At 40.9% G+C, this 18,342-nt stretch overlaps 2 protein-coding genes across 6 annotated transcripts in view; one reads left to right on the top strand and one right to left on the bottom strand.

Annotated features, from left to right (window-relative positions):
• Positions 1-18,342, bottom strand: part of ntpcr (nucleoside-triphosphatase, cancer-related) — a 32,213-nt gene that overhangs the window by 4,638 nt on the left and 9,233 nt on the right. Inside the window, exon 6 of one of the 2 annotated variants that reach the window (XR_013303897.1) lies at positions 5,153-5,224. The gene's annotated coding sequence lies outside the window, so the exon portion shown is untranslated. Of the gene's footprint in view, positions 1-5,069; positions 5,225-18,342 lie in introns of those variants that run through there. The other variant, XM_077613461.1, reaches the window with a different exon arrangement.
• On the top strand, positions 564-18,323 carry mymx (myomixer). Of its 4 annotated transcripts, none has more exons than XM_077613457.1 (29): positions 564-795; positions 885-1,395; positions 1,791-1,880; positions 4,828-4,974; positions 5,087-5,278; positions 5,675-5,758; positions 5,952-6,070; positions 6,156-6,270; positions 6,347-6,424; positions 6,534-6,649; positions 7,218-7,374; positions 9,131-9,255; positions 9,354-9,447; positions 9,641-9,790; positions 9,876-10,025; positions 10,169-10,413; positions 11,170-11,305; positions 11,454-11,630; positions 11,952-12,104; positions 12,680-12,897; positions 13,170-13,350; positions 13,430-13,582; positions 13,738-14,103; positions 14,283-14,393; positions 15,731-17,485; positions 17,587-17,697; positions 17,789-17,863; positions 17,954-18,040; positions 18,126-18,323. In XM_077613457.1, exons 1-29 carry the CDS (start codon positions 692-694, stop codon positions 18,219-18,221), a joined length of 6,096 nt encoding a protein of 2,031 aa, XP_077469583.1. In that variant the 5' UTR covers positions 564-691; the 3' UTR covers positions 18,222-18,323. The 4 variants fall into 4 exon arrangements, with proteins under 4 accessions (XP_077469583.1, XP_077469584.1, XP_077469582.1 ...); XM_077613458.1 differs by having other exon boundaries at positions 4,900-4,974; positions 9,351-9,447; positions 18,126-18,322; XM_077613456.1 differs by having other exon boundaries at positions 9,351-9,447; positions 18,126-18,322.

The following is an 18,342-nucleotide window of genomic DNA, read 5'->3' as shown; positions in this document are numbered from 1 at the left end:
GCTATTGGCCTTGCACATGTTCAAGTGCCAACAGCTCTGGGGCTCAAAACGATGAGTGACAGGACGTTCTGTTCCGAGAAGCTTAATAACCTGCGTGACAAATGTTTCCTACAGATGGGGGAAGGTCAAGAGACTACGGACTGCATTCTCACTTCTCGGCTGACGGAGCTCATTGAAGCATCGCACAGACTCTTCAGAAGTGCTTACCAGATTTTGCTCAGAAGGAGTCAAAGTAGGTGTGTGTGATCCAATGGGGCCAACACTTAAAACTGTTTGAGTTCTCGTGAGTATTCTAAGTTTTAACTCTGCCTGTTCTGGACATTTATTTCTGATGGTGTTTTGCCATCTAAAGGCTTCTTGAGCTCTCTAAGCTCTTGACAGCGAGAAAAAGAGAGAATGGAGAGGTGGTGACTTCATCCTCGCTTGAACCAGCCCGCCACTCTCCCTCTCCTTCAGAGAGCCGTTTTTTTTCACTCCAAGCATAAAGTCATTCAGGCAGCATGCCAGCAGTTTTCATCCTGCTACGGTCCCTGGTTATCAGGCTCCTCAGTAGCAGTCTGGTGAGCTCACTGGTCCAGTTCCTTAGGAGAAGGCTCTCTTCAGCCGTCACCCACCTCGGCACAGCTTTGCGCCACGTCTGGGAACGTGTCAGCTCCCAAGAATCCAAGGAAGCAATCGTAAGCTGCGTGCTATGTATTCTCAACATGCACAAGAAGGTGGACAACTGAGCTCCCTCTTCACTTGCTGTTCAACACTTCACTTGTCAGCTGCACATAGACTGGACAAGCAGACGTGGTAAGTAAGGACATCGTTTTAACGGATGTGAGAGATATTTTCTTTCAACGAAAAATGTAGTCTTTAAAACCTTTTTGTATTCTCATCAGGACAGTGGCAATGTCTGAGAGTATTGTGAAGAAGATACAGCCGTTTACGATTGGGACTAAGCTGTCCGTCCCTGCCGTGCCCAAATGCCAGGAGTTAACAGGGACTTATCTGCAAAGCCAGAACCTTGATAACTGTACGCTGCCACAGAACTTAAACTCACTCTACCTCAGTCGACAGCAGGTCTTCACACATGGTACCTGCCAGGTGTCGCAAAATGGTCAGCAGGTAGCCCTCGTGAAACACAAACACGAGGACATGGCCGCAGAGGACCACCTCAACCAGAACGATGCCACTTCCTCTGCTGTTTCCAGATCCATCAAGAAGATCACAATCTCCGGGAATAATAAAAGTTCAGAGAACACAATTTCAGTGGGACTAAAGCAGCAATCCATTTTGGGATCCAAATCCAAAAACCACAATAACAACAACAACATCAGCAGCCCACCCGTTCCCAAACTGCCTAGGATTGTAGGAGTCAACTGTGAGAATGAACCTAAATCTCATTTCAAGGTACAGTAAAAAAAAGACAGTTAAAATTAAAAAGAAAAAAATAATGTTGTAGAATTATTTTAGATATAAAAGCTAATAATGAAGTAAAGTTTTTAAAAAAAATCTGATTAAGCTTGACCTGCTGTGCTATATTGTCATTTTCAGATGCTTTATTTCATTTTTCTTCTTTTTTTCAAACTCAAAAATACAATATTGAATTTTAATAGCAGTAGTCACAATGTCTCAATATTCTTTATTAGTTTGCCTAAGATTTAATAGATAGGTTGACACTATGATGCTAATGACATCTGAATTTTGAGGTGTCTTTGTTTCGTTTTTTCATACCATCAAACAGATTCACTTTGGTGTATGTATAACAATAGCACCAAAATTATATTTTTTTCTCCAAATTACAGGTTTTACTGAAAACCCAAAATGGTGACGATTATTCAGCAATCCAAGGACAAACCAAATGTAAACTAAATGGTCAGAAATCTGTCCATCAGGTAAGACATTTTCTTAAATTTGACAGTGGAAAGAGCTAGTGCCTTTTTTCAAGAGTAAAATTTAAATAATATTTGTCATTCTTGTTTAAAATTAATAATCCTAACTATTTTAATGTGTATTTAAATATTTTCCCTCCTACACTTACTTAACATATTTGTAAGACAGTTAATGCAAGATGACAGTTAATGCAAGATAACAGCGAGAGCAGTTTTGATCCTTAAGTCTCTTATTTGTTGGCTATAACTAGTATATATATAAAAATCGCGAGTCAGCAGAAAAAAAAATGCTGTCCTGTATGCTGTATGTTGCCTGACCTGGGGCAAAAGATATTGTTATGTTTGGCGAGGTCCTCGCTGAAGTCATCTCTGTATTCCAATGTGTGTGTGTGTGGGTGGGTGTATGAGTTTGTGCATGTGTGTTGTGCTGTTACAGCACACCCTTCAGAGGCAGTCCTCACTGGAAAACATGAGGTCAGGGAAGATGTTAACAAAAGAAAAGACATTCTAAAGTCCACATGGAAGCCGGTAAAAATAACACACTAACACAGTGATGTCTTCTCGGACTTTTAGGTCAATTGGCTAAATAACCAGGGTATCATCTGGGCTCACTCCAAGTACTTAACTAATCTCATCTCATTTGCTGAACCGCTTTATCCTCACTAGGGTCGTGGGGGGTGCTGGAGCCTATCCCAGCTACAAGATCTAGTTAGTTCAAAGTACACGTTTTGGCATCCTGCTATTCATAAATCGTTATGGCCAATACAGGAATTGTTAATCTTGAAACTAATGTTTGAACTGGTGGCCCGATGGAAGAGTGGTTAGGATAAGTGGCACAGAAAACGAATGAATGTTTGAACATGCCATTCTTCCATTCCTAAAAGCTGTGGTCTGCCAAGTAATTGTATGTGATCCCTTCAAAAATCCTGATGACTGTCATTGCTGCTGTCCATTTATTTTTTCTAACACGATTTATTACTGTGAATAAGTTCAGTAAAATACATTTTCCAAAGTACAGTGGAGGTTTTAAAATATGCAATGGAAGCTCCAAACATCTTAAAAGTGGCACATAACATGGAACCCAAACTTTAGGTAAAAATATCTCGAGAAAGTCAAAGCATCATTATGAAAGGCCTTTCTAATTATCAACTCGATGAGTTTTGAAAACGTCAAATCTTAATTAAACTTGCATTTAAAAAAAAACATTCTCACGATAACAATCGGGCAACCTTTCTCCGGCAGGATGACAAGGTTCCCTTATAAATACAGACCAATAAGATCGTATGTACCATAATTCAGAGGACATCTCCAAGCAAATGGCTCAAAATGAACACAACATTTAAAACGATGCCATTTGTCCTTAAAGTCAACCACAGTATTATATTCCACTGCAGTCAGTATCACTCAGGAGAAACAATTCAACAATTTATGACAACAGACATAAAACTAAATATGGTTGTACTTAATTTATAAGCATTACTATATTATGTCTCAGAATGGAATCAGCCCAAACATGCACTGCTTTGTATTTTGTCCCAAGTGCTGAACGAGCAGTGTTCAGTTAAGGAGAGAGAGGAGACGAGGAGGGAAAAGTGCCACTAGTGAAGCAATGATTTGGAGATGAGATCATTGTTTGGCTCCATCTCTTCACGCCTATGGCCACGCAAAGCTCCGCTGAGTTACAATGGGCATGTTATCTCATCCTTACTTCCATTCCGGTGGAACCGTGAGCTTGCCAGAAAGACATTTTGTCCCGTCAATCTGTCCATGCAGGAAGCAGTTTTAGTAGAAAGTTGTTCATAATAGCAAACTGCCTGCAGTGGTCCTTGAGTTTAAATGTAACCATAACAATACACTGAAAAACAATAAATGTGTGTAATTGTCATATTACCTAAATATCGGAGGATTTCTAATTTATTAATTAATTTATATTAACTGAAGAATGACATTATGTGAGCTCAGTTTTAAGTGCAGACACGTATTTCTGACATTAAAGAAGCAGTGATAATATCTAAACTGCCGATATTAGTGGTCCTCTATTTCGGACGGCCTGACTGAGGCCCAACTGTACATTGAGACCAACAAGCCATTTTTGTGGATTGTGGACAGGAAGAAACAAGGGAATCATAGACTTCCTGTATGAGATCATTCTGAACTATGAGAGCCTTTGAGTGTGAGGCGAAAGAAGCAGGCTCATTTTGTCAAAGCTCGTTTCCTTCTGTTCTGCACACAAATACCTTGGATGCCTCAAGGGGCCTGTAAACATGCTTCTCTGAGGCCGGGCGACATGACATGTTTTATTCTTACGCAAAGTGTTCTTTAGTGCGTATGTCATGTGTGGTCTTTATGTGAAATGCACTAGAAAAATTATATCAATTATTTTCATTAGCCGATATCACTCATTTTAGATGCCTTTTTTTACATGGGCCTTATACTGCAACAAATTATAATTTGACGTTTGATTGAATATGTAACAGTAGCACTGTGGAAAATAAAGGCGCCAAACTCTGGCTTCATTGCAAATGAAGGATAACTTTCAATTAGCTTTGGGCTTATGCCACTTGCTTTTGAATGCTCATTCTTTACGTCATTTGCCAGGAAAGTCACCGTTGCTTGACAAAGTCTTATGCAATTATGTGCTGGCGGTGTCCATTTAAAAGTCTACTTTGCATTCAATGACATTGGAAAATTAAGTGTTTCTTAGTGACTGAAGCACATGGCCTATTTATCTTGGTGAGCAGATAAAGCACTTTATTTACTAACATTTACTATGGCACTATCTAGTGATGAGTTGCAGGTCATGCAACTTACAGCCTTGAACTATCCTCTAATGGAAGTTCTACCTTTTAAAGATAAAAAAAAAAATGAAAATTCCCATTTATATAAGAATTGTAATAAAACCAAACTGGATGAAAATAAACAAAAAAATAAGAGGAAATGGGCTCTTTAGGCAGAGAGTTGGAGCAAAATCAAAGTGCAAGATGTAAAGGATGAGACCAACATTAAGCGCTGCCCCCTGCAGGATTGGGATGAAGCCTCTCAGATACTTCAGAGAGATCTCAAAGACTTTGACAACACCATCATCCAACTCAACCAGGTAGCTATTTCTGTTTTTAATTGTGAACACTGATTAGTATATGAAGTTGCTCCATGTGACACCCTTAGTAAACCCTGCTATTTTATTTGTCTTTTTTGTTTTTAATCGAAAGACAGGTGATCATTTGATCTGCAAATTGAATCCCACTTCTGACGTTGTGAAGAATCAGCTCACCCACCTTAAAGACCAATGGAACATCCTGAAACAGACCGCTGCCAGTCAATCTCGGGTCCTGGGTTGTTCCAAAAACCTGCAGGAATTCAACAAAAAAGTGGACAAGCTTGAGACATGGATTAAAGAGAAGGTAAAATGAACAAATTGAATTCCAGAGGATCCAGAGTTTTATCATAAACAGCAATTATGTTAATACTATTGTTAGTTGTTACATTAGTGACATGATCAAAATAAAAAACATTGCATAATGTTAACATAATACAACACAAAATGTAGAGTAGATTACTTTTAAGTTAGTGCAAGGACAATGATGATAAAACAGCATGACCATAGAAGGTGAATGCTTCTTCTTGTTTAGTTTTGCTCTACTTCAAATTCAGTGCTTGTTTCCTTATGCTTGTGGCTATTTCTTTTATATACTCTGTCTTGATGGCAGGTATAATGTCGTATGATTCTGGTGCCTTAAAGATGTCTGGTTTTCCCACTAATGGGGTCCATAAACTCTGCCTTTTATGTGTGCCAACAGGAAGGCGAGCAGTATCTTGTTAATGTTCTGGGTGCAAATGTTGACAAAATACAGCTAACCAGAAGAATTTTGGATTTGAAACAGGTGTGCTTTCGCAGTAATCGAGTATATATAATGTATAGACAAAGCAATAACAAGCTAACATTTCACATTAAAGTTAATTGCACATTCAAATAAAGTTGTTATTGGGTTAAAGAATACATATCAGTAGCCCAGAGTGCAAAATGAGTTTTAGTTTTCATTTAAAGGTTTATTTTTGTTTGTTTATTTACTGTAGGATGAGCAATTATACAGAACGCTCCATGAAGAGATCAATCACATGGCCCTAAAACTGGAGAAGCAAGGGAAGTCTGATAGTAAAAGTATCTCCAGCCGGAGAAAAAATATCAATAAAATGTGAGTGTTCTTCAAGATGAACCAATATTACTATATTGAGGATGAACAAAATACCATCTGTATTGTTTCTGCTGTGTGTGCGCAGGTGGCTGAAGGTACAGTCTCATCTGAAAAAACACCAAGACAATCTTCATATTGCACTGGAAGTGTCGTCATTTTACCAGCAGGCTGACAATACATTATTTGCCATTAATCACATGGTATTCTAATTTGCCTTCCTCGTGTCTTGCCCAACACATGGAAATGACATCATTGAGACGTCTGCTTTTGTCCTAGATGAAAAGCATATCTTCCTCAAAAGAGCCAGGCTTTTTTGGAGACAGAGAAATCCGTGACATTGCCAGTCAAATTATGGTAAGAAAGCGCATTTACAAGATCAAAATCCCAAGATCGAATTCCCAAATAATTTCTGTATAACCATTTCTACCTAACCATTTCCACGCCATGCACGCTTATGTGCCAGATGTTAGATGTCAGTGTCTCCCAACTGTCAAATCTCCACCCTGCCTTGGCTGCTGGTGTCACACAAAAACAGAGCGAGGTCAGAGACTGCTGGGTTTCTCTTCAGAAGGTTTTCAGGTAATAAACATTGGTTGTATATTTGGGTTCACTTTAGGGATGGAAAAACTTGGGTAAGATGATAAATTTCCTAATGGAAAGAGGCGTTTTGATAACCAAAATCAGCTCATTTCAAGGCAGACAGTGATGTAACAAGTAAGATGTACTATATATAGGAAGTAAAATAAAAAGGCAAGACTGAGTGAATTCACGTCGAAACAACAAGCAGATGGCCTTTACAGCCACCCTATTTCAACCCACGAGAACACCCATGGAGCTTTTGGACCAACATAAGACAGTGTTCTTCCCCCACCATGATCAAAACAACAAATGAGGAAATATCTTTGGGAAGAATCATGCTCATCATTGCCCAACTATAAAAACTCTTTTAGAATGTCAGTGTGTCCTACTGGAGGACTAGTTCCACGAATGACGCAAAGGATGCGGTGTAAACTGTGTGCTTTGGCTATTTAAGTCCAAAAGACACAAACACTGTAAGAAAATTCACAACCATAATTGGACTTTATTGTGGACCTCTAAATCTTTACTGTCAGCGCCACGGCCATCTTTTTCTCTGCTTGTCCTGCAGGAGCGATCGGACAGCCCTCCTTCCCGTGGGATCAACATTTGCCAGAGAAGATGCTGACCCTTTGACGTCAGAACTCCGACTTAGTATGGGAACGGAGATTCAAACGACCATGGGAAAGCAGAACACAGAAAGGCAAAGTCAAGCTGAAGAATATTTGGTGAGCAGTGTCGGCGTTAAAATCTATGACTAGCACGACCACATTGTGGCTCTTAACTAGTAGGGGAAATATGCCATTAGCTCCAGCAACATCTGTAGCCACCACACATAGTGTCAGATGGTTGGTAAAATTCCTTATTTGAAGCTTCAAAGGGGCTTTCCCTAATAACAGTGCATTTAGGGTCAGGTGGGGGCACTGATTCCAGATTTACACCCAACAAGGATGAATTGGGCAGCCTGGTTGGCCAAGTGGTTACCGCGTCAACCAAACAGTTGTGGGGTTTACGGTTCGATCCCGGGTCAATCCTCACTGTGTGGACTTTGCATGTTCTCCCCGGGCTCGTGTGGGTTTTTTAAAGGGTACTCCTGTTTGAGTGTGAGCCTGAATGGTGGTCCGTCTCCTAGTGCCCAGCAATTGGCTGGCCACCAATCCATGGTGTCCCCTGCCTCGTGCCGCTAGTTAGTTGGGATAGGCTCCAGCACCCCCCCCCCCCTGTGAGGATATGCGGTTCAGAAAATGAATGAAAAAAAACATGAATTGATTTTATACTACTAGTAATACTCTCCAGTACATTGCCAGATTTTCAGTGGCCCTAAAATAAATGTACTTTTAGTGCCACTCTGTCCAGAAAGACGTCTGGTATCATTTTGTAGCAAGCAAAAGTTAAGAATAAATTTTAGATGTGTACCTTGGCTTTCTAATTTTATAAGGTTCCATAAAAATTTGAACCTTTGGCTGATGCAACGAGGCTGATTCCTGGGCCAGAGTAAACCCAATTTTACCTTCACCTCAAAGTCTAACTAGTTTATGTAAACTTTTGCTTTATGACAGAATAATATCCATACTCAAATTCCTTCATAAACAGACAGACATTGGTGATTTAATAGATGGTGGGGGGTCAATGCAGGGTGACTGGATTGTGAACTGAAATCCTATTCTGGCAACTTTTCCTCTACAAAGTTAATGTGGCCCATTCAAATATCAACTGTTTTTGACAAATTGAATCGAATAATAATAATCTGAAACAAATTAGACAGGTGATTTTATTTTAGTTGAATATTTGGACATCATTATATGTAGCCTTGTGTTAGTGACTCATTTTAATGTCGATGTCAGTAGTATGGTCTCTTATAGCTAGAGGTAAACACGAGCATCATTTGTTTCTTTGGCTAAGTGTAGCCAGATGCTAGGCCTGCAGACCAGATGCAGTCAGTGCACTAAGTGATAGTTCTTGGCTGACATCACTTCATAGAAAGACACTCAAAGGGGATCAGTCAAAAAGAGATGAGGTTTGACACTACTGTAGGGACCAGTGCCTTGTGAAAGGGGCTGGTTGGAAGAAGCTTGAGAACAGATTATTTCTAAAGACTCACTTGCACTATCTGACATCATCTCTATCATAGGCTTTGCATGTTGGGCACACTTCAGAGGTTGTTTATATTAGGGAGGAGGGCGAACAGAAGCAAATGTGTAGGAAATAGATGTCGACTCCATTATTACACATGGTTTGGGATGTGGGTATTTAAATCAAGGGTTAAAATTATGACAGCTAAAACAGACATCTTGTCTGTTTTACAGGAAACAATTATAGTTTGTTTTTCTTTTTATATTGGTATTCATGCAGTATTTTCACTATTTTTTAAGAGGAAAAATTATAATTATAATTAACCTTCCCATCTTTATTTTCAGTTTTTTTCCCACAAATGTTGCAGGTATGTTTTTATCTTAGTTTTAAGAATGCATTTCATTCCACCAGAGTACATCTGAATGTTGTGGGAGTGCAACGCAAAGCCAGGCACAGCAATGTGCAAACCACACCTCTTTACCCATGGGAGATGGCCCTGATGATGTCATCATCAGTCAACTGTTGAGGAGGGAAAGGTAATTTCAGCCTAGCTTCACTCCCTCTCCGTTATGTAATGACAGGTCTTTATGTAAGTCATAAAATGAGTTGCATGTCTGTGTGTTCTTTCCAGCAGGAAGCCTAGAGGTGAGCCCAAGCGTGCCAATGCCCTCAAAGGCCACACGCAGCTTCCCATTCAGCTCCAGAAATTCACAGTTTCAGCTGACAAGGTGAACCAACATCTGCCAGCAACAACTTTGGTCTTCAGTCCAATTAATTACCTCACATATTACTTACTACTCAACTTTTGTGTTCCACTTGTACATCTTGATTCTTATATACATATTTCTTTCTCTTATAACCATTGACAGACAACCTAATTGTCCATCTTTTGAAAACGATCCCTTCCCATTTGCATTTCAGACTCTGTCCTGGCTGAAGGAAAATATTTCTATGGCCACACAAATATGTTCGATCGCCACTTTTGAAGGGCTGGAAGCAGCAAGGAGGTGCCAAAATGCAGTGCAAGAAGAAATCCTCACCAATAAGGCCAGGGTCGAGGTGGTCAAAAAAGTAAGATACCATCTTAAGACAATGAGCTTAACTGCCTTGCTGGCGGAAAGGCATTGGTGGACATCTCACATTGTTCCATCCTTAGGAAGGGCATGGTTTGGTCCGTGCACAGCACCCAGGCAGCGCCAAGATAGGACAGTTCCTCAGTCAACTGGAGATGCTCTGGGATGAGCTGCAGAAGCGGCACCAGAGGAATGCTGTATTCCTTCAAGCCTCAGAAGACATTGGCTTTAGGGTAATGTTTATCTCAAAACCATCTCTCTCGTGCTTGACAGAAACTGATTTCTTGATCTCACTAGAGTTGACTAAGACTATCAATGTTTTTGTTTGTAAGAGACTAAATTTCCAACTCTGATGTCGTGCTTCTTCCTTTTCAAGGTTGTTAAAGTACTACAAGCACTTGGAATCCTAGAGGCCTGGCTGGAGTCTGTGGAACTTTCCATGAAGAATTCCACACTTGCTGCCACTGACCCGAAAACAAAGTCAATTGCAGAGCTGGAGAAAGAAATTTCCTCACGAGGTCGGGAGCTCATTGGTCTCAGACAAGAAGTGGAGCAACTCCATGGCCACAGTCACCCACATATACACAGCTTGCCATCACGTATACAAGAAGTGGACAAAAAGTAAGCTCTATGGTCTTTGTTTTGAACATTAACGCTGTACGTATGATTTACACGCAATTAGGCTATTTGAATTTAATGTCAGTGTTTCCAACAATTCACCATAATATATACCACATAATTTTCTACTAAGAGTATTCTAACAGGTCAGGAACCGTAGTCTGGATATCGGCCTACCTACCACACACTGAAAAACCGAATCATCCTTTCCATGCTTCTTACTCTGGTTGACTAAAACCATGAAATGTTGTTGCCATGGATCCACAATACAATTTGAAATTTAGCTGCATTATTAAATCTACCTACTATACTCATCCAAACCAGACTACAAAGAACACTTAAATAAAAATAAAAAAAACAAGGAGTGGTAAAGTTTTCCATTTAGCGTTTTAGAAGAGGTAATGAGCTTGGCCAGGAATAGACTCCTAAATAAACTCTCACTAACCAGCAGTTGGACTGGTGTCATTTATTAACATTGAACGCAAGAAACTTCAAGCGTGTTTGAATGTGGAAAAATCTCCTTTCAAATGGCTCATTTTCACCTCTCAAAAATAAATTTGACACATGCAGCTATATCCTTGCTCCGGAATAGATATGTTTATATGACACATGACTATATCAAAACACGGTTCTTGCATAGTAAAATAAACTCCGATAATACATTGAGTGTGTAAAATGTGGTTGTTGAAAAGCACCAGGCTCGGAGCGCAAGTGATGATTAAGGTGTGTTTGATTTTCCAATGATTCAAATGTTTCCAGGTACCAACGTGTTCTGAGGTCCTTGACTCAACAGAGCTCTGAGATGCAGGACACAGACATGCTGACTGATTTCTTGGAGAATGTGACGTTGGAGGACAGTCAGGAGCATGACAGTGGTCAAAACTGCTTAAATCAGGTGCGAAAGGAAGGAAAACTACTGAATTCAATACTGGTCCTGGGTGATAATTTTTTTCTAATAAATGAAGTACTAGTTTTTATAGCTCAAGGTTGTGGAAACTTAATTTCTGAAGTATACATTAACTAATACAGATATCTGTATATAGCCTCTCCACAGTATAAGCTCATCAATTCCTGATCTGCGGGGTCTTCAAAAAAGTCAGATGAGAATCTGTGACCCTGTGAATGAGCTGAGAGAGGCTGTGGAAATGCTGAATGACAAGGCAAGGGAAAGAAGGCAATCACAGACTCTTGAGCAGTCCATGCAGGAGCTACTGAGCATGGTGAGAAAATAACTGTAGAAACGTGTTATTAAAAAGTATTATTAAAGTGTTATTAAAGAGTATCTCTATAAGTTGTTCTGTCACAACAAATGGACGAAAAATCATAGCAACATCTGGTTTGATTTGTGCGCCATAGAATTTAGAGCCCTCAAATGAGCTATTTTGGGTGTTTTCTTTGCAGTGTTGTGATTTATTGCACATAAACATGCCTGAGGGAAAATCACGTCACCATTTAAAACATTTGCCCTCTTAGCCTCTGAATAATAATGACTAAAAACTACGGTTTAACAAGCTCTCATGACAAATTGTGCTCGACACTAGCATGTCAGGCTGTCCGTCTGCATGGAGGAGTGCCTTTGCAGCTACAACAAGCTTGACCTGGATATCCTTGAGAAGGAGACAGAGATGGCTGTCCAATGTGAGCCAGATCACTGCGGATTTGAGACTTTGCAGAAGAGAAACGCCCACCTTCAGGTGAGAGAAGTATCATAATAATGCTTGTCTAGTTTCAGAATGGCGTCTAGGCTAATGCATGACTTACTCTATATTGATTAGTCTGAATGATATATTATTCTATGCTCCAAAACTGCCTTGTTTAATGAGTGTGTCACGCCTAAAGGGCGAGTGTGAGTTTAAAAACATACATAATCTGTAGGAACCAGGTCTGCTTACATGCACAGTTATCTGGACCTGATGCCATTGAAGAAGAAATGACCTAATCCCACAAACAGAAATAAATGTAGTGTCAGGAGACAGGAATCTCTCGCTGTTCTTGAGGCTCCCCGTTGCAGACAGATGCTATGAAGTATTGCTCCCAAAGAACCTATAACACTAATAATTACTGCCTTGTCAAAAGAAAGAAAAGGGTGGATACAATGGCTATCTCGGTATTGCGTGATCAAACATATGCAGACCATATGTTTTCTGGCTGTCGAGTACACATGAAACTAGGGCGATGAAGTCATGGACAGGGTTACAACGGCTACATGACCACGTAAGACTGCCAAAGATGATGCCGTAATAGACGTCTATTTTTGTGATTTTCACAGATTGACTATGAAGTTCTCAGTGACGAGGTGAAGGAAATGGAGAGTCAGGCTTCTCGTTTGAAGGAACTGTGCCCAGAGAGAGTGCATGTTCTTTGGACCAAGATGCAGACAACGCTGCAGGTCTGGGCAGAATTGGAAAAGAGTGTCATGCAGATTAAATCACGGATGCAAGAGTTTTTGAATCTGCAAGAGTTCTTCAGAAGTTACCTCGCAATGATGTAAGCAAGGCGCAAAGCTATGACCCATGTTAGAGCCAGATGTTCTTGTCATTTTCTATTGTGTGTGGCCTAAAGTAAAGAAAACAATGTTCTTGTAGTTGAGCAGAGGTCCCTGTTGAAATGTGAGGCATTTAAGAACTTAGCACACAGGCTAATCAATGTCTGTTTAGGGAGGGTTAAGAGCGGAGTATTCTCATATTTTGTTATATTTTTTGTTTTCTTACAACTGTTTCTTATTTCTTCCAACACCTGTTACTTCACCCCAACTTCAGCTCATGGACAGAGAACACCCGGTTATGCGTTTTCTCAGAAACAAGGCACAAAGGGGAAGATGGTCTAACTCTACAGTCCCCAGAGCTTGATATTGAAATCGAGCAGAAATTAGAGGAGTTTGAAAAGCTGGCAGCATCTGGGAGAAACATTTTAGACAAAGAACACCACCTCACTCAAATGGTGAGCTAAATCCTACATGTCCTTCAAGGTATAACACTGCAGTATTTTTTACCATTACTGACCCTGAGTAATGTTTCAGATAGCAGAGCGCATGGAGGAACTGCACAATATGCTTGGGTGGATTTCTGTGCACTGGAGAATGAAGAAACAAGAGTGGCTTCACAAGAAGAGAAGACAAGAGCCCTCAATAGATAACATTTATACAGAGGCCACTTTGTACTCACCATCAGAGGTACTTTTGCAAGTATCACTTGAACTGTTGAACTTTTACAATAAAGTTACTCACAATAAAGACTCACACATGTACACCATCTGAGTTAATATTAATAGCACACGTTTTGAGGGGATGAATATTACCTAATTGTTCTCTCTTTGGCTTTTTAATAGAGCACAGATTCCTATGAGATCTGTCAATCGCTGAATATTATCTCAGAGGCATGCAAACCCAAGCCAGGAGGAGACAGCCAGATTTTAGAACAGTTCCTTGGACATGCTCAGCAGCCAAAAGAGAAGCAATTAGAGGATGGTTACGAGGTCATGAAAAGTATCGGACAACGGGGATGTGACGCTAAACGGTCGGCGTCTTCCTCACTTCCCCTGAAGGTTATTAAGGAGCCCAACAGCCCTGCTTTAGGGGGATTGGTCAACCTAATCCTCAGCTTTGGTAACTCAGGGGAAAGACAGCTTCAGGTTGGCGACCAAACTATGGGGAACACTGAGGTTTTAGACCAGACTTCTGAGTCTTTCCACAGAGTGAGTACATATACGTTTTATTTCTAGCAATCCACCAAAATGCATTCAAGACATTGCAATTATATAGTGACATTGAAAGCACCCTTGGACTCGCACTCTTTAACCAACTATTATCTCTTCACTTCTTGTTCTATTTGTCTGGCCTTTATATGTGTCTTTTTGCCCACTTTCTCCTTTAGCCCACTGTGCCTGCCTGTAAAAACTTTTGGAAACGCTGCCAGGGGCTTTTGGAAAATACTTTGGGTAGTTTAAAGCGAAAGAAAAAGATTTATCGGCAGAGTGCAAACGAGGTAAATTGTAGGGTGTGGAGTGACGACGCATGCTGCGCCTTTAAGTGTGCTGGAAATGCATGCTGTGTGTAGTATTTACTGTTGCTTTTAAACCATATAAGGCACAGCAGGATCTGGAGCTTGCCTGTGTTGTAATCAATTTTCCAAGCAGAGGAATGTGACACCAAGAAAAAATGTTTGAAGTCCACCACCACACAAGTCTTTTATCCACGACCACACAAGTCTTTGTCCAGTTAAAATTCGTGTGGCTATTTGAAATGGGAGAAAACAAATTTTATCGCAAAAGCCCAGAATTTTCCTCACACAGAACTCATAACTGCATGCAAAATATCTCCCAACAAATTTGGCTCAAATGATCACATTGTAAGTGAGGACAATGGGGTGGTGCTACTGTAATCATAACGTACAGTATAGGGGGCACTACATACGTCATTTTACTAACACATTTCTTCTAAGTCAATTTTGTACAAAACATGCCTTAGTGTAGTCCTGACAGATTCTGTATAGTCCAGTACCTCTTGAAATACAGTAGCTTTCCTATTGTGTTGCTGTTACTATACTTTTCAGCCTTAACTGCTGCTTCAAAGTACCTTACTTTCCTGCCAGGCTGAATATTAAGTTTTCTTCCACGCTACATTGCTCGATGCTCATACACAGATGTTGTGTTTGTAGCTGCGGGGCTGTAATTTTTCCTTTAAAGGGCGTCACTAAATACCTTACGCCGGCGTCAGGGAGAAACGTTGCGTATCCAATGAATCACTTTTCAGGGAAGCAGAAAGATGGCATGTTTATTGAGTCAATATCATTCCATCATGGAAAAAGTCCTGTCATTTTTAACACTATTTCTGTATAGTGAGAAGTATAAAATTTGATTTCAAATTTCTCAATCTTACCGCTTTAGAGTACATATAAAACAAGTATAACTGTTACCATACATTTGTCGTAAAACTGTAAGGTAGAGTCAAAGTCAATTGCTAGGGATCTGGTGCAGAATAACTACGTACCAAAGGTTGTAATCATACTGAGAAAGTTGACGTAGTCAGAGAAACAATGTGATGCCATGTGCACCCAAGTGTAAGTATTTTGACTGTCTTCCGCAAATGTGTAATTATCATTCCCTTCTTTTATTCACCTTTTCTCCTTTCACTTCACGATCTGCATCCTAATGTGGAACATGTAGATCTTGTACATCTTTTGTTTATTTATTTACCATCATTCATCCATAACACATGGAAATAGTTCTTTGCTGGATGAAAAATAGCAGGACAAACACTGACTGTCAAGCATTTTGCGATACCGACAAAAAAAATGTTGTTTCACCTTTACTCTTTTAACAGGCGAGTGCTTACTTGCACATCAAAGATAACAACTCGACTGTGGCCCCAGTGTATGAGAGCATCACTCCCCCACCTCAAAAGAGCCGCTTGACATCCTCAGCCTGCCCGACTGCCTTGCCAACCTTCTCCACAGGGCAATCACCTCAGTCCAGTGTATCCTTCCACCCTTTAAACACAAGGCATGTCAACAACTCCATCTTCTGCAGTCTTAAGAGAATGGGCAAGAAACGAAGGAGAAAAAGAGACACCCGAAGACATACCATCCAGAAAATCATGGGAGTTGACAAGGAAACAGATGAGCCTCTTTATGCCTGTGAGACATTCACTTATGATACTCATACCTGGCCACTCAAAGAGGCTCGAAGAAAGAAAAAATTGCCACCGCGCGGGAATGGAGTTCACACAGTGGTCGACAAACCCAATGCCCTTTTGAAAGATATTGAATTGGAGTGCACTGAAGAGGACACTGTTACACCATATGCTGTTTCAGCAGGGCCAAGCATCTCCATCCAAGAGAGAGGCCACCACACACTGCTGTCTTTGGGATCTGTCTTAAGTTTTGACTTGCCAAAGGACATAAGTCTCATCCCCAGCATTCAGGAAATAATTACTATAGCTCCTCAAGAATCCAGTAAGATGATTGGTATTGATCCAGACCCCAACTTCCAACGGCAAACAGCACTGAGCTCATTCAAACAGTCTCGAACCCTACTGGCCAATGCAGTCATCAGAGCTGAAATCAACTCTAAGACACAGGCGCCTAGTGTTTTTGTGAAAAAATTGTCAAAAAGTCAGCCAGATAATGAGAGCAATTTGGAAACATCTCCTGCCATGGAAAAAGACGAGCATCAGAGGGTACCGTGTAACCATTTATGCGACATGCAGGATGATGCGGAACAGGAATGGGATGAAGTGTCATCAGTACATAAAACTGCGAAAGATGAAAGCCCCGAGCTATCGCAAGATCCGATTTATGCCAATCAAGCCACAGTGTCCACTACTGCAACTCGCAAACGCCAGTGCCCAAATATTCATACACTTATTCGTGACCTCAATGGACACAAGTACCACAAGAGTGAAATAGTGCGGGGTTTACATGATGAGAAAGCAGCACAGTCTCCGCAACAGGCTTCTCACATGGTTGTCAATCTAATGTCAAATGTAAAATTTTGTCAGGGCTTGGTGGACCCACAGATTACTGGAATGGTGGGAAAGCGTATCTCCCTTCAAGTAGGACGGATTGACAGCATGAAGGTGACAAACAATGTCAAAGATTCAACACAAGAACATGTTCACCTCAACCATCAACAGTTTGAGGAGGAGGAGGAAGAACTGGAGGGGATCTGGGACAAAAATCCAGACTTCAGGCAGAGTATCTGTTCTGACATCATGTACCAGACCAATCGAAGGGATTCGAACCAGCCGGGCGATCCCATCCACACCTCCTCCCCCAACGATAAGCCAGCCACACTCTATCGAAACTTAGCCACGTCCTCAGAACCAAACCTCTTTGTGGCTGACTTCAGACTTCCATCGAACCTCCTGCAGCCAAGTCCTCAACGCCCAGCGCAGAACATAACAGACCGAAGGTCCTGGGCAGCCTTTCCAAACAGAGACCACCTTGGCCAGACATTAGTGGGAGTCAATGAAACAGCTGCAGATAAATTGAGACTCCCAGATTTTGACCATCAGAAATACATCTACCAATACAGACAGGAGGAAGAGGATGAGGAAGAGCACAAAGCTATTTCAAAGGTGAGATCCATTTCAATGAACTACGAATAATCTACGTACTTAAGGAAAAAAGAAGTTCTGCTCCCCAAAAGTGGAAACAAATTCTTTCTTTTTCTCAATAGTACCAGTCAGATGGCTTCTGTCACCCACAAAAGGATGGAACGAGGAAGGGCCTCGAAGCCCAGGATATGCAGGAAGTCTTGATAGCCACAAGTGGGCACTGCGGTACTGTGGTGAGATTGAAAACATCCTTGACGCAAGAAATGAGGCTCTTTTAATTGAAAGGAAGGATGAACCTGAATGATTCCATAACCCTGTTTTTAGGATGTCATCCCTGAGTTGCAATCTATGGAAGGAACTCTCGAGAGGAAGCAAAAGCTGCAACTTGGTGGAAAGAAAGTATGCAGGCTTCCATTTCTTGTTTAAAGCAGCATGGTCAGCAAGAGTAAAGACCCTAGTCAGCAGGAGGCTCTTATCTTATTTTCACAGGCTGCCTCCAGAAGCTGGAATTCGTACCATACTGTCTTATATCGACACACCTTGTGCTTCTACCAAGATAGAAGGGAAACTCTGAGGGTACGTGACTGTAGTATCCTTGAATAATTAATTTTTGAATGAAAATGCAGTCAGGCAGGGGTGGTCACCTTGTGCTGTCTTGCAGAGTTCTGCATGTGGCCTGCCACTGAACCTCACTGGAGCTGAGTGTTTATGGGCTCCAGAGTATACCAAAAAAGCCAACTGCTTTTGCTTGAGGTAGGAATGTAGTAAAACAACATGAACAAGTCATGAAATAGTTGAAATTTGTGAGCCTTGAACATTCATAGTTTTTAAATTGTGGCCTTTAGGTTGCGTGATGGCTCCGAATATTTGTTCAGTGC

The sequence above is a fragment of the Stigmatopora argus genome, chromosome 11, assembly GCF_051989625.1.
Source record: "Stigmatopora argus isolate UIUO_Sarg chromosome 11, RoL_Sarg_1.0, whole genome shotgun sequence".
Taxonomy (NCBI): Eukaryota; Metazoa; Chordata; class Actinopteri; order Syngnathiformes; family Syngnathidae; genus Stigmatopora; species Stigmatopora argus.
This window is presented reverse-complemented; position numbering and strand designations above follow the sequence as displayed.

What these genes read in the sequence shown, in the direction of transcription:
- mymx (XM_077613456.1), top strand. Translation starts at nt 692, where the DNA reads ATGTATTCTCAACATGCACAAGAAGGTGGACAACTGAGCTCCCTCTTC. An exon ending in AGACATGGATTAAAGAGAAG is followed by an intron (nt 5,279 to 5,674) that starts GTAAAATGAACA and finishes GTGTGCCAACAG; the next exon opens with GAAGGCGAGCAGTATCTTGT. An exon ending in ATCGGCAGAGTGCAAACGAG is followed by an intron (nt 14,394 to 15,730) that starts GTAAATTGTAGG and finishes CTCTTTTAACAG; the next exon opens with GCGAGTGCTTACTTGCACAT.